Source organism: Zeugodacus cucurbitae, chromosome 5 (genome assembly GCF_028554725.1).
Source record: "Zeugodacus cucurbitae isolate PBARC_wt_2022May chromosome 5, idZeuCucr1.2, whole genome shotgun sequence".
NCBI classification, from domain to species: domain Eukaryota; kingdom Metazoa; phylum Arthropoda; class Insecta; order Diptera; family Tephritidae; genus Zeugodacus; species Zeugodacus cucurbitae.
The window spans coordinates 57,634,293-57,648,354 of NC_071670.1; the positions used below are offsets into that span (position 1 = coordinate 57,634,293).

The 14,062-nt window shown below is 31.4% G+C and overlaps 1 protein-coding gene across 1 annotated transcript in view; it reads left to right on the plus strand.

Annotated features, from left to right (window-relative positions):
* The window catches only part of LOC114803696 (tigger transposable element-derived protein 4-like), a 46,282-nt gene extending 33,291 nt beyond the window's left edge, over positions 1-12,991 (plus strand). Inside the window, exon 2 of the mRNA XM_054231794.1 lies at positions 12,912-12,991. Within this exon, the coding sequence (XP_054087769.1) occupies positions 12,912-12,991 (80 nt within the window). The remainder of the gene's footprint in view (positions 1-12,911) is intronic.
* The last annotated feature ends 1,071 nt before the right edge of the window (positions 12,992-14,062 follow it).

Below are 14,062 nucleotides of genomic sequence, written 5' to 3' on the forward strand. Positions count from 1 at the left end.
TTATTGTTAGCTCCTCATCGGTCCCACACTATAAATAGAAGCATATAAATTTGTACAAACATCTGGTTGTGTTTGTGAAACGATTTTCCGCATTTAAATCAATTTGAACACCATCTGTCACGAATTTAATTGTGTGAAACGACTTAAGATGCTAACTTGTGTATTGGTTGGGTGTTGGGTTACTTTGGCTATATTGCTCAGAAGGGTTCTTTGCCTTGTGCTTGATAGAAACAAGTAGCGTACAGGGTATTGTGAGAGCTAAGCATAATATTATGTGATACAACAAAAAAATTAGATACAATTTTATGTAAATAGCATTTTAAGCTCTTGAGTAAAAAAACTAAAATTCAAAGTTATAAACATTGGAATACATACTAAGCGTATAACAGATTCGTTTAAATGTTTAAAGTGTAGAGAAATTGTGATATTTATAGATCAGAATTTTCTCTTTGAAATTCGAGAATTATTTTTACAGCAGAATTTATTTAAATTAATTACATTATTTTTGCTATATAGGTAATTATATGTTACGTTTCTTTCCTGCCCATTGTGTTTACTCTCATACGCCCACACATTTTTCACATGGCAATTGCTTAATTACCTTTACTGTTTTTTCGTATTTCGCATGCGTTTTGTGTTACTACAAATTACATTTCCACTTCACTTTACGCTTTCATTGCTGGTGAAGTGTTGTTGGTTCCTCTCTTCCTGGAAATGAATTATTATTACGTATACGCCTAGTGGCCACAATGATGACAGTTCACGCTTCAGTGGTAAGTGAATTGTTAATTGTTATAAGAAGCGTGGAGGAGGCAGGGTCTACTAAATGAATGGTATCAAACAAAAAATTCAAGAATTCTTCAATGAGTAGACTAAACCACAAGGTGTACTAACAAATTTATACAGACAGTATTGAAGAACCAGCAAGTTACAGTTCCTTACAAACTTTTAGTATAAACTTTTTGCAGAAGGTATCAAGATTGGTTTTGAAAAATATATGTTTGATCAAATAAGCTTATATTCGGTGATTTTATTATTTGTAAAGGCAAATATAAAAAAAGGTACACTGATCATACCCAGTTGCCTCATCCACATATGTAATGATACCGTTGCTTTCTTAAATTCAAACATCATAATAGGAGCTTCTTCTATTTGTATTATACAACGTGTATGTAAGCATTTTTAAGCTGAAAATTCTTAGGTTGTGCTTGTTTATATGAACTTCAACTTTACACACATCTGTTGCTTAGAATATTATTTGCAAAAACCACATAAAACGGTGATAATGGCATACAAAAGCGAGAAATTCCCAGAAAATCCCTAAAGCGTATATGACAAACACATAAATACAAGCAAGAGCTTATCAACTTTTTATGTGCGTGTGCTGTACAGTTAGGTTGACTCGAGCATATTTGAATTTATGCTCATGTTTATGTATTTATGTTTATTACATAATGAAATGATATGCTATGTTGTTGGTATTTGTACAGCTGCTTTAGATTAAATTTTCACAAATTTGCTCAACGATAAGATTTGCATTTGAATAATAAAATGGAGTAGGCATTTATACATGTGTGCCCATTTTTTTTAATCTTACGAAATTCAATTCAATTCGAACACAGTTATTATTGAGCCGAACATAGCTTCATATAGGCGACCTTTTTTTTTAAAGTTGTGCGAATATCAAGTAACACTCAAGTAACCAATATGATATGTCACATATGTAGGTTTGCTTTAATATTTTGCTCTTTCAGCCTCAAGTAAGCAACTGCCACCATTTTAATGGCAAATCTATCACTCGTGATTGTAATATAATACAAATATATACAAAAAGCAATATATGTCAGTAGGCTGCTATTTATTGTTTTGTTCATAACAATGAATTACATTAATCAGAGGCATTGTTAATATCACCAAGTTACATATATATTTTAGAAGAAATTGTTTCTTTCATAATGAAACATACTTTTTGTTTTTGTTATATAGCAATTCATTGGGCAAACAGAGAAAATATATAACTATCTCTGTATGTGAATCCACTTCCATAAACGTATATCTACTTGTATTAAGAATTTGCTAATGGAATACATCAATTAATATCCTCAGTTACACATGTTCTAACAATTGAATGTCCGAACTAACTGCCTCTGATGTATTGATATAACTGGCCAATTGAGTGTGTATAGAAATCAATTAAGAGTTGTCAATTTGAGTACAGGGGTGTTTGAACAGTGAATGAATTCACAGATGTACTTGAAAGGTATACTTAGAACAATCAATCATTGCAGAATTTAATATTTGGGCTCAAGAATATATAAATATATATATAACTACTAGATTTTTCACATTTAAGAAAAGTGTATTATTTTGTAAAAATATATTTGTATATTTAATTACAATTTCTTATTGAAAACTTGGAACCAAAAAAGACACTAAATGTATATATGTATATTAGCAGACCCAGCCACACGTTGTTGTGGCTAAGGTATACATTAAATTAAGTTGATCCAATCTTGGCTTCATCGACGATATTTATTACTCGAGGTCGATGTTACGCAGCACGATGACAACGCACACTACTTTTAATTGCAAAGTAAGTGGTGATAGTACAGGCCATTTTAAATAGTTTGGGATAATTGACTACATCATCCTGGTTTGTAGCTGTGTCAACTCTCCTGGACCGAAATTCTAAATTGTCACATTAAGGTCATCGATATATTTGTTTTTTTTACCACCAATATAGGTCATTCAATCAGTCATTTATCATTTATTCATCATCGAGGTGTCAACTGAGACCCTACGATTTCCAACTGCTTCTACAATCGCAATTTGATGTTGTCTGCCGAATATATGGGTCAAATTGTGTGTTATCTTCATAAAATTACATCAATAAATTGCGAGAGTATAAAATATTCGGTTGGACCCCTTTCCTTATTTGTTACAAATTGTTTTGGGCTATCGACACAACCTTATACAATTGAACAATAACAAAAATGTTTTAACAAAGCAATGACAACCTGCAAAATATTATTTTTTTGTTTTCTCTTTTTATATTTTTCTTGTCAACTCGAATAAAATTCTCTTATTATTATCTTCCTCGCAATTTTTCCATATTTACTCAATTTCTAATCTTTTCCTGGCCTTCCACGAATATTTCAAGACTAAAATTAGCCAGATCGGTATGGCCGTTCTCAACTTTTTGCGAGACTAACGAACAGCAATTAATTATACTCTCGCAATAAAGTTGCTAGTATTATAGTTTTGTTCACATGACGGTTGTTTGTAACACCCAAAACTAAGCCATAAATAAAGCTATGGAAATAAAAATTGGTATAAAGGATCGCACTATGAAGGGGCATATTTGGATGTAATTTTTTTTGGGGAGGTCCCCAAATAGGTTTTTTGTACATATCTCGGAAACCAATAGAGCTATATAAACCAAACTTTCTGCAGTCGTTTTTTTAGCCACTTCTTAATACAGTCCAAAAATGAAAGAAATCGGATAATAACCACGCCCACCTCCCATACAAAGGTTAGGTTGAAAATTACTTAAAGTGGGTTAACTCACTAACGAAAAACGTCAGAAACACTAAATTTCACATAAGAAATGGCAGATGGAAGCTGCACTCAGATTTTTTTACGAAATGGAAAATGGGCGTGGCGTCGCCCACTTATGGGTCAAAAACCATATATCAGGAACTCCTCGACCGATTTCAATGAAACTTGGTTTGTAATAGTTTCCTTACCTCCCAATAATATGTTGTAAAAATTGGCCAAATGGCCATTGGCTTCACAACCACGCCTACTTCCTATATACCAGAACTTTGAAGACGATCTGAATCGTTAACTTTACAATATATAAAGTAAGCACTAGTGAAAATATCGGTGCAGAACTTTGCACAAATACTACCTTTATAGTGTGGCAGCCCCATTCTAAAAATCGCCGAAATCGGACCATAGGTTTTCAAGGCCCCATATATCGAACATAAGGACCTCGGTGCTTCTAACCTAATATTATTGTTTCCAATTTTCAATGTACTTTATACAATATATATGACGAATATGTTGGTCAAATTGTGTATTATATAATAAAAATAAAGTTAAATAAATTAATTGCGAGAGTATAAAATGTTCGGTTACACCCGAACTTAGCCCTTCCTTACTTGTTTTTTTCGATTCGTTGCTTCTTTGTATTACCTTTACAAATGAATTGCGAGTGTAAACTAGCATTGCTATGCTCCACAAAAACATGTTCCAAGCACATAAATCAACCAACCTTCACGTTTAACAATGGATATTAGAATTAGTACAAATATTATTCATGCATGATGCAATAAAAACTAACAAATACTTTTTATGAGGTAACTAACCAATATACTGTGTCTGTATAAGTTTGAACTTGTACAACCTACACCTATATAAATACAGTTAAACTTCCTTAATTTGTATCACCATATTGCACAAAAACCTTCGAGTTAGAGGACTTAGAAATAGAAATTTTCATCGATAACCATATGATATAGGAACTCTTTTAAATTCTGCCTCGATAGTAAATAGTTTCAATTATACCATGGAAAATACGTATTATGGAAGAAAATGTATATGAAACTTGACTTATATCGGCAATGCAAGAGTTCAAGTTGTGGAGAACTTCGAGTTATGCAAGTTCGACTGTATATTCATTCCTCTGTTTGTACATATTTAGTAAGTTTGCTTTTGCTTATTTCCTCACTTCTTATTAAATTTTGTTGTTCATTTTCGTTATATATTACAATTAAACTGTTGCTTACAGTTTGCTCGTGTGGATATTATTAGGAATTTGGGTCAGTTGTATTTATATTTTGCTCTTTAAATCCGCTCGTGTGTAATAGATTAATTAAATGAAACTAATATGAATATATTTTGTCCATAAGACTTATTTTATTCTTTTTGCGTCCACAAATACATAAAATGTACTTTGTGCGAATAAGGTTTAGTGGTTCAATTCAAATATAAATTTCGAAGATTTCAAATAATAATAAAAAAAACATAATTAACAATTTGCTATGATATTCAGGTAAATTTTATAAGGAAAAACAGCCAAGAGCATTCAAAATGTACTTATTTAAATATACTTATTAAAAAAGTTACTTTAAACAAGTATTATATCAAATGAGCGCGCTTCCGCTCGTTACAGAAAACCTACACACATTTCATGGTATTGCGTCAGCAACAGATTGATTACCAATTAGACGATTATAAGCAAACAAACATTTTCTATGTAGCTCATTAAAAGTTCTAAGCGTAGGTGAAACACAGTATACATTTATTTTAAAGTTCAAAACCACTTGTATTTATGTTGTAGTCTACAAGAAAATTTAATAAAATAAATACATGGTATTATTTCTATAAATTTCCAATATTATTAAAGTAACAGCGTACTAGTAGAATAAATGAGTCTTGCTAATTTCTTAGTAGTGTAAACAATTTATTTAGTTTGAAAGCGTTAAAATTTCATATACAAATTCAAATATATGTATATATCATAAGTAGATACCTTCTGTATATTACGTATACGACCTGGCGAACCCCAAATTCATATCAACATTTTTACGTTAATGCGTTCAATAAGGCGCCAAAATTACCTACACAAACTTACAAATATATCATTTATTTAATTTATGTTTATACTCAACATACCAATGCGGTGCTTAAAGCATATTTGAGTTAAATAGTCGCCAGTGCCTGTAATAATATCAAATGTTAATCTTACCTAAAGTGAACAGCAAATGCTCACGTGCATTCTTATTAAATATCAAATTTTATATACATGAAATCAGAAAAGTATAAGCGAACTTGTCTGAACTCATAGCTTATGATTTATTTATGGCTCTGTTGTGTTTATTCTTACTCACATTATACTGTCTAGTCTGCCTATAAAGTTCAATGCCAGCTTATTGGCAGCTTAAATTGTATTTATTACTATATGATTGCCTTAATATAAGTTATTACTACAAATTGAATGCATGAAAGCAATACAATATATCAATTTGTAAGGAATAATCATAAGGTGAGTGGGCAGAAGTCAATATTTTGCCACAAAACGAAATTCTGAATAGCATTTCTATTTTGTATTCCACAAAACCTCTAAAGTAGCATATTGCTTTCCTATATATTGTTGGTTCCTCACATATTCGCCTTAAAGAAAATCATAACTATTTTGTCCATGAACAACATATTTCCCTTTCAATAGTTTTTTGCTTGTTATCTTTACCAGTCGCTTAACTTGAACTTGAGTTTACTGAGTGCTTTATTCATATGGATGTTGTTGTTACTGTTTCTCTTACACATTCTTTGCTTAAACTAGAATTAAATTAACACTCCTCAGATCTACTAGGCTTATCACTACATGATTCCTTATTTATGCCTGCCTACCTTTGGAGACTTCTCTAAATGGTTAGTTGCCTAAGTGAACAATCGAGTGTTCCCGGTATTGAATTTTGTTGCCAAAAGAGTCAAAAGTACAAGAAAGCGTATGATATTTGAAATTGATTCCGTTTTCTGTGTTTCATATTTATTTGCGTCTGAAGTTAATATAATTCTGCCAACATATTCTGAAGAAAGAATGATTGCATTATATAATAGAAACAGAACCAGGTTACGTAAATTGAAGTATTATCTAAAAGCATTTGTTGGCATACAAAGTACAAGCATATGGTAGAATTAGAAACAAAAGTACACTTTATTGTTACTATGGCAGCGTTGAGAGTAATAAATACAGCCACTTGTCACATTATTATTGCCACCTTTCCAGCTTTTCTTCGTAGACCTTTGGCAAAAGTCAGACCCATATATACATTTGTATTTTGTATACATTTAGTATGAAATGAAATTTCTGTGATGTGAACAGTGAAAATATTTATAAACATATATGTATATTTACAACAGTTCGTTTAACCAAGAATCGCTAAAGAAGCTGTGATATTATCAACAGGAGGTCAATAAAAAAATTCTACAACTAAACAAACTGAATGAAGCACAGGCGCTTACTGTATTGTATATATATCCGTAACTGTGTACGTTTACTTTCTAAGTTGCGATAAGGGCATTGGATACGTAAACCTTTTAAAGTTGTGGTGCGTCGAAGCCATTTTCTTCTCACTTGATGACCATTAGATGATTAGGTTTCATTTTATTCGACCAATATTTGAATCTGTTTAGATATTTTAAAAAAATTTTATATTTATTTGTGGTTTCACATCTCACAAAGTGCGATTAGTATAAAATTCTGTGTAGTATTTATATAAACATACATATATTGTTTAATTTTTTTCAATTCCAGTGATTTCGTCCAGAATATCATATTAAAGCACAATTTTCATACAAGTTTTATACTCAGCTTATGAGCTCCGTTCTCTCACGGAACAAATTGAAAATATTAATTATTACGTAAGTCAAGATTCAAATTTTTATTTATTTATTATAACTTATAATTTTTAATTAGACTTAGATATTAGTAAATGGAATACGTGGCTCCCGTCACATTAATAAGGCGATTTTGACTAAAGATTTGCTAATGTTCAGTGTCGCAAGTATTATTTTTAAAAGGGACTGCAGTAGTTGAATGTAAAAAACCTAATATTTCATTGACTTTGCGGGACTTTAAATGCGATATGCTTAAGGCAGTAGTCTGCTTTACAGGTTTCAAAAAATCGATTTTTTTGTTTTGTTTTAAATCTCTTCCAAAACTATCAAAGAATATGTCTTCAAAATTCCTGAGGCCAATTCGACATATTTTCGAAGCTAGAGCAGTTTTAGTGGCCGAGCGTCGAACAGGTGCGAATGCTTTTCGAAAACTTTGAAGCGCGTTTTCTCGAATTTTCATTTTCACAAGTGTTAGAAAACGGTGCCGGCGATAGCAAAAAGAATATATCTCCGATCGAAAAAAACCAAAGTGATCTAGCTTCGGTATTAAATTATCTTCTATTTGAACTAGACAAAAGTAGTTAAAGTTGGACAAAAATATTATTTAAAGTACTTGTTTTGCAACTTAAAGTCAATTTTTTTTTTCTTAAAAAAGTTAATTTTTTTTCAAACTTCGAAACAATTTGGAATTTTATAACTTCTTCGGTATTTTTGTAGTTCATAAAGAAAAGAAACTTATAAAAATTAAAAAAAAAAATTTGGTTCGACTGTTTCAGATGCATCGCACGACCTCCATCACCGGCACCGATTTACAAGTGCAGACTCCAGGCGCTCCAGAAAAATACTTACAACTTAGAAAAAATTTCAATATTTTTTAATAATAAATATCGTTTTTAAGCTTTAAATATAGTACACTATCGTCTTAAAATTCCGTTTACCGCAATCATTTCCTTCCCTTTCAAAAAAAATTGCTAAAAACGCTTTTTTTCTGTTTCTAAAGCAGGCTACTGCCTTAATGACACAAATTTGAATGATTTATTGATTACTATTTCGAATCCTTTTAAATTCACAATATTATGATATAATGTATCTAATTCCATAACATTTCAAAATTCCATACGTACATTTATATAGAAGTTGTCGTATGTACTCATTTATGATTGAAAGAATCTCTAACACTGAACAGAGTCAGTCAATCAGGAGTGTGAGTAACTTAGTTTTCCCTGTCACTGAACAGCCCTCCTTTGTCAACTAATGCATATCGTCTAATTATCAACTTACTAATTTAATTAAGTGATTTCTAAAGCTAATCTAATTATTATGGTGTAAATAATATGGCGTGCATGAAATATTAATTTCCATAGCAACACTTAATTACACAACGTGGAAGATGAAGAGCATATTTCACAGCTTCTTAGTGGCTAAATATTTTTAGAATAAAAAAGATCTTACAGCAGCTTAAATTATTAATTAAATCTACACAAAATAATTTATGAACTTAGGAATAAGTGCCCAAAGTTTTTTAATGGACTTATATTCATTCAAATTAAAAGAATGAATCTAATTTTAAAATTTTCCAAACTTTTCATGTTTTCAAAAGTCGAGTTTTGCACTACTAAATTCTGAAACCAAATTCTCAAATATACTCCAATTAAATTCTCCGATATTCAACCTTCCTCACTTGTATATAATAGATGTAAAGCAAATTTTTGTATTTTTACAAACATTCCCTGGGAAGTAATAAACGAACCGTCAGTTGACTTTATAATTGCAAATCACACTAACAATCACAAATCATAATTATTAATACAAATTTCGTGTATTTCTCAATTTGCGTTCATTATACAGCATGTGTTCTATTTTATCTAACTTAATGCCTAACCGAGTCTATAAAATGCAAATCAAACGAAATCATTTGCCACAATCTGTCTGTTCAAATCGAAATGTGCTGAATATGGAAAAAGTTTCCACTTCTCGTTGTTCATATTATCATGAGAATAATTCTCACCTACTACATAGTGCTATCGTACATTTGCAAGTTTGTGGCATTTCAATGGTGTCTGACACCCACTGCGTATACGCAACTTTCTTAATCGGATTGTCTCTTGGTGGCTGGCAAATGTTGTTCTTTGTATTTTGCCAGGTGTCACTTAAATACATGCATACACTCATTTCATTTCTATTTTTCTTTTGTGATGTATTTTTTGTACTGTACTTTTGTGGCTAAAAATTTACTAATTTTGTATTAATGTGAATTTAAAAAGTTCTTACATATTAGTGTGAAGCTCATGGCATTCATTTTCGCACTTTTCAATTACAGATTTCCAAAACTATTTCATGCTTTTCTCTATTTACAATTTAAAATTAATGTTCCCATTGGTTGTAAGTTTCAGTTATGAAAGAGACCGATTCATCAGTCATATGCAGCGTTGCTGACATTCAAACTGTACAAGCAGATACACATTTGTATTTGTGGCATATGAGTCTAGAGAATTTTTGATTAATAACACCACAATAAAGCGCTTGTTTTTGTGGTGAATTCGTGTTCGCAAATTGGTTAATGTTGTTTAGCGAGATGTGAGAGCAAATGGATTGTGTTATACTCAAAATCCTTTTCTTTTTCAAATTTTCTTCAAATATGTACATACATTAAGTATGTATATCTTATGAAAAATCTCTTTATAGGTATTAATATATTTCCACCTCATTTAGAGTCAAATAAAAGTTGAGTTTCTTACTGTTCTTACATTTTTCTATACGTCGTTGAAACCGCATAACATGCTTCTAAGCACATATGTACATAAATATCTACTTGAAAATGATTGAAGCGTTTTTCCACCAAATCGTTGATTAATGGTTCGCAGTGAGTTGAACAGTTCAACAAGAGAGCAATATCGCAGCAAATGAGATTGTGGGCATGGTGTTAACTGAGTTAATGTTAAAAATGTCAGCATTTTTGTTATTGCTTTTTGTCGGTTTTTTTTTCTGCATACCCAATTTGTGGAATCGAATATTTTTGATTTAATTGAGTCACGTATTCAAATGGAAAATTGCTGTTTTGCAATATATTTTGTATTGGAGTATATTTTCCAGTAAAATGCTGTTTAGCATTCTTTGCAAATGTCTGGTACTGATATTTAGAAAAAACAATCCAAAGAACTCTCTCTCTCTCTTTCAAACTATTTACTCTCATATCTATTACTAATTTGGAGTTACATTTTTCTTAGATAATTCTAAATAACTTACTTCTTTGGCGGCTTAATACCATAATAACGGTAATTTCTTTTCGGCTGACGTTGACAAATATCGCTCTCAAGCTAATTATCTAAACGTTTTCTGTATGGTTACGCATATAATTAGTTTTAAAACCCTACTACATAGTGTGTGTAATTTATGTTACATAATTTGCATAAGCGCTAATGTGGCTTTATAAAATATTTAGAAGTTGATGAGAGAATGCTCTTGAATAATCATTAATGATCCTCCTTCGTTTTGAACTAAACGGAACCATTCTTCTGAACCAACAACATTCAGAAACAATTAGAGTATTTGACTACTGCAGGCTTTCCACTCCGGTTAATATTATCTGAATAATATATAGCGCAAGAGTATTTTACAATGATAAATGAACAACTGATTGCTCATAAGACTTTTTACTCTCTAATTTAAACAACCACTTAAACAAATTAGTTCGTAGCAATGAAGAGTACTTGCAGTGTTCATACACAAACACATGACCCAAATAAACAAATAAATATCTACACACACTCAAAATTTCTGTCACGCGATGAAAAATAGCTGACATATTGGAAAAATTTGAGAAGAGGGAAACGCTATTGGTCAACCGCAAATACTGTGTGAGCTAGGCTGAGCAAGCGATATAAAAAGAATGCCCCAAAGCTCTGAAAAACAATATGTAAGAAATTCAACAAAATTTCGAATTATGTAATTAGCTTGCGGTTATTCGTCGCTAAAACCACACTACGGTTATAAATATAAAATTATACAAAATATAGTATCTGCTTATTATACTATTCGATAAGCAGATGTATAGACACTCAGTGCTGAAACTTACATGAAAACTCGCTTTATTCGTTCACTTTGTGACATTTTGATTCAGTTAAATAAAGCTGCAGAGAACGGATGATTTATTTATTTTATTATAACCACATAAAATTGTAGAGACAAGGAAGACACTCTTTCACAAGACATCCTGCATATGAAGAAGCTAGCTTAATGTTAAGCCAAGAAGCTTGCAAACGCGGATGTTAAGATCTGTTGGCAAGCACTTTGTCACCGCATACAACTTGCTTTTGTGTGAGTGTGTTCTGCTTAAGTTTTACGCTGGTTGCATTAAAAAAAGTACAAATATTCGCAGTTTATGCACTTCATCCTTTAATATAATCAGCCTTATAAAAGTGCAAATGTCGCCAAAATAAAGTCAAAAAGTGGGTCCAGTGCCTGTGTTTCCACTGTAAGAAGTGTAATACAAAATTTTAAGCTTTAGTAGCCCAAAAAGCACCTTTAAATACTAATCGGAATGAAGGACTCAAGGCTACAATTTTGCAACAATCACATGCACTGGAAAAGTAAACGGAAATCGATCATGTTTTCAGGTGAACATTTCTACGGACAATAATTATTAATTCCGTGATCTTAGGTTAGAGGAACGTTTTCTAGCCCGTCACCATAATCGCGAAGGATGTGTGATGGTTTGGGCTGCGGTTGATTGGTATGCCGTTATGGAACAATTAAGCTACGATTTCAAACATCAAAAATTATTGCATTTTGACATAAACAAAAATACTCGAATATGTACCTATTCAAGTGAAGCGGGTTGTATAAAAAACAATTATAGAAAAATAAAAAAAAATCTTATAAATGTTATAAAAAACAACTCAAATTTAATAAATTTTTTTTATTTTGCAAAATATTTTATTAAACATTTTCATAAAAACTCTAAATAATTTGTATCTGTTCTTTCCGCACAAGTCTTTGTTAAGCGCACTACGGTGATGCGTTGGTTCAAGCACTTTTAAATTAATCTTAAAATTTTCAAGCCAAGTTTCTTCTTTTTAAAGAAGAATTATTCTACTGCAATTATTCATGGGGATTTTTTTTTTTTAATTTTGTTTAACACTAATTATTTTTATTAATATTCTCAACCGATTTATAATTTTTTTATTATATATGATAGCACTCAGATTTAAGTGAAAAATTTGCACTCTCTGCTCTCTGCAGTATAAGTATATGTGTAATATCTATATACCTGTCTCACTTGCTTTTTCTTTTTTATGTATTATATTAATAAAATCAAATATATTAATAAAATAAGTATAAAATGTTCGTCGCACCCGAACTTAGCCCTTCATTACTTGTTAGTTAATATTTTAAACATATTGCACTATTTAATAAGACAACCGTTTTTTTTTTTTTTTTAATTTTGAAACCCATCTCCCCTCTTAAGTGAAGTAATGATTTTCCTAATAAATATTTTTATTACACAGGTGTCGTTGGCATCGCACTCGGTCGCACTGTCGTTGTCTGCACACGCTTTTACACGGTCATACTGTGCACATTCGTTTGAATTGGGATGTGCAAGGGTGTGCGCACGATCTTCAGGACACTTATTATACCTGGTTGTTTTCCATTGAAACGTTTACCAGCAGCTTCCGGTTTGGCACTGCTCATTTCCGGCTTGTTTACGTTCGCCTGCGGACCATTTGTGGGTAAGTGTCAGTCGATATCTTGTGTTTCATAATACAAAATATTTTATTATGTTTGCATTACATATACAGTTACATTTTAGTTTTACGCATCTTTATTTTTTTTTTTGATTTCAGGTCGTATACGTTATCATTTCAACTACTCGATCACCCTGCATTTCCTCAACATGTTGTCGTTCATTGCTGCCATCTCGTGGTCACTTGATGCGCTGGTGCATCGTTATCGCCATCGCTGTCGCGATCGGAAGCGAAATTGCGTCTCATGACTCGCGTTCGTATCAAAGACTCAAACCAAATATTTTTCGGATGCACGGAAATGAGCTGTTATAAAAATAATATGCATACAATATACTGGCAGCTCAATTTGAGATGAGATATATAAATGTGTTACAGTTGAACTGCCCTAACTCGAATCACCATAATCCGAAAAAAAAACTTCGAGTTATGGCAGAAAATTTGTATGAAATTTGACCAATTCAAGAGTTCGAGTTATGGCAGTTCAACTGTATATATAAACACATACTTTTGTTGTAATTTATATATGTATAAGTCAAAAAGTTTTCATACATTTTTGTTTAATACCTTATATACCAATAAACATACAATATATACATATACAAACATAGATAATTAAGCCACTAGAACTACATTTAAGAAATGTAATTAAATTGTAATAAAAATATACAAATAATAATTTTAATTATTTCTTAAGAGGATCTACATAGAGGTACATTGTGAGTACAAAAGGGAAAAATGAGCCTACTTCTAGTGCTGTAATTTCTATTCTGTTAGTAAATTGAATGCATCAGTAATATGGGTGTTGAAATTTCCTTTCATATGCCGCAAAAATCATCGAAATTGGTTCAGATTTACCGGAGTTATGGCCATTCAAAGTGTTGGTGTCCCAAGAAGGGGAATTCTCATGCCCGATT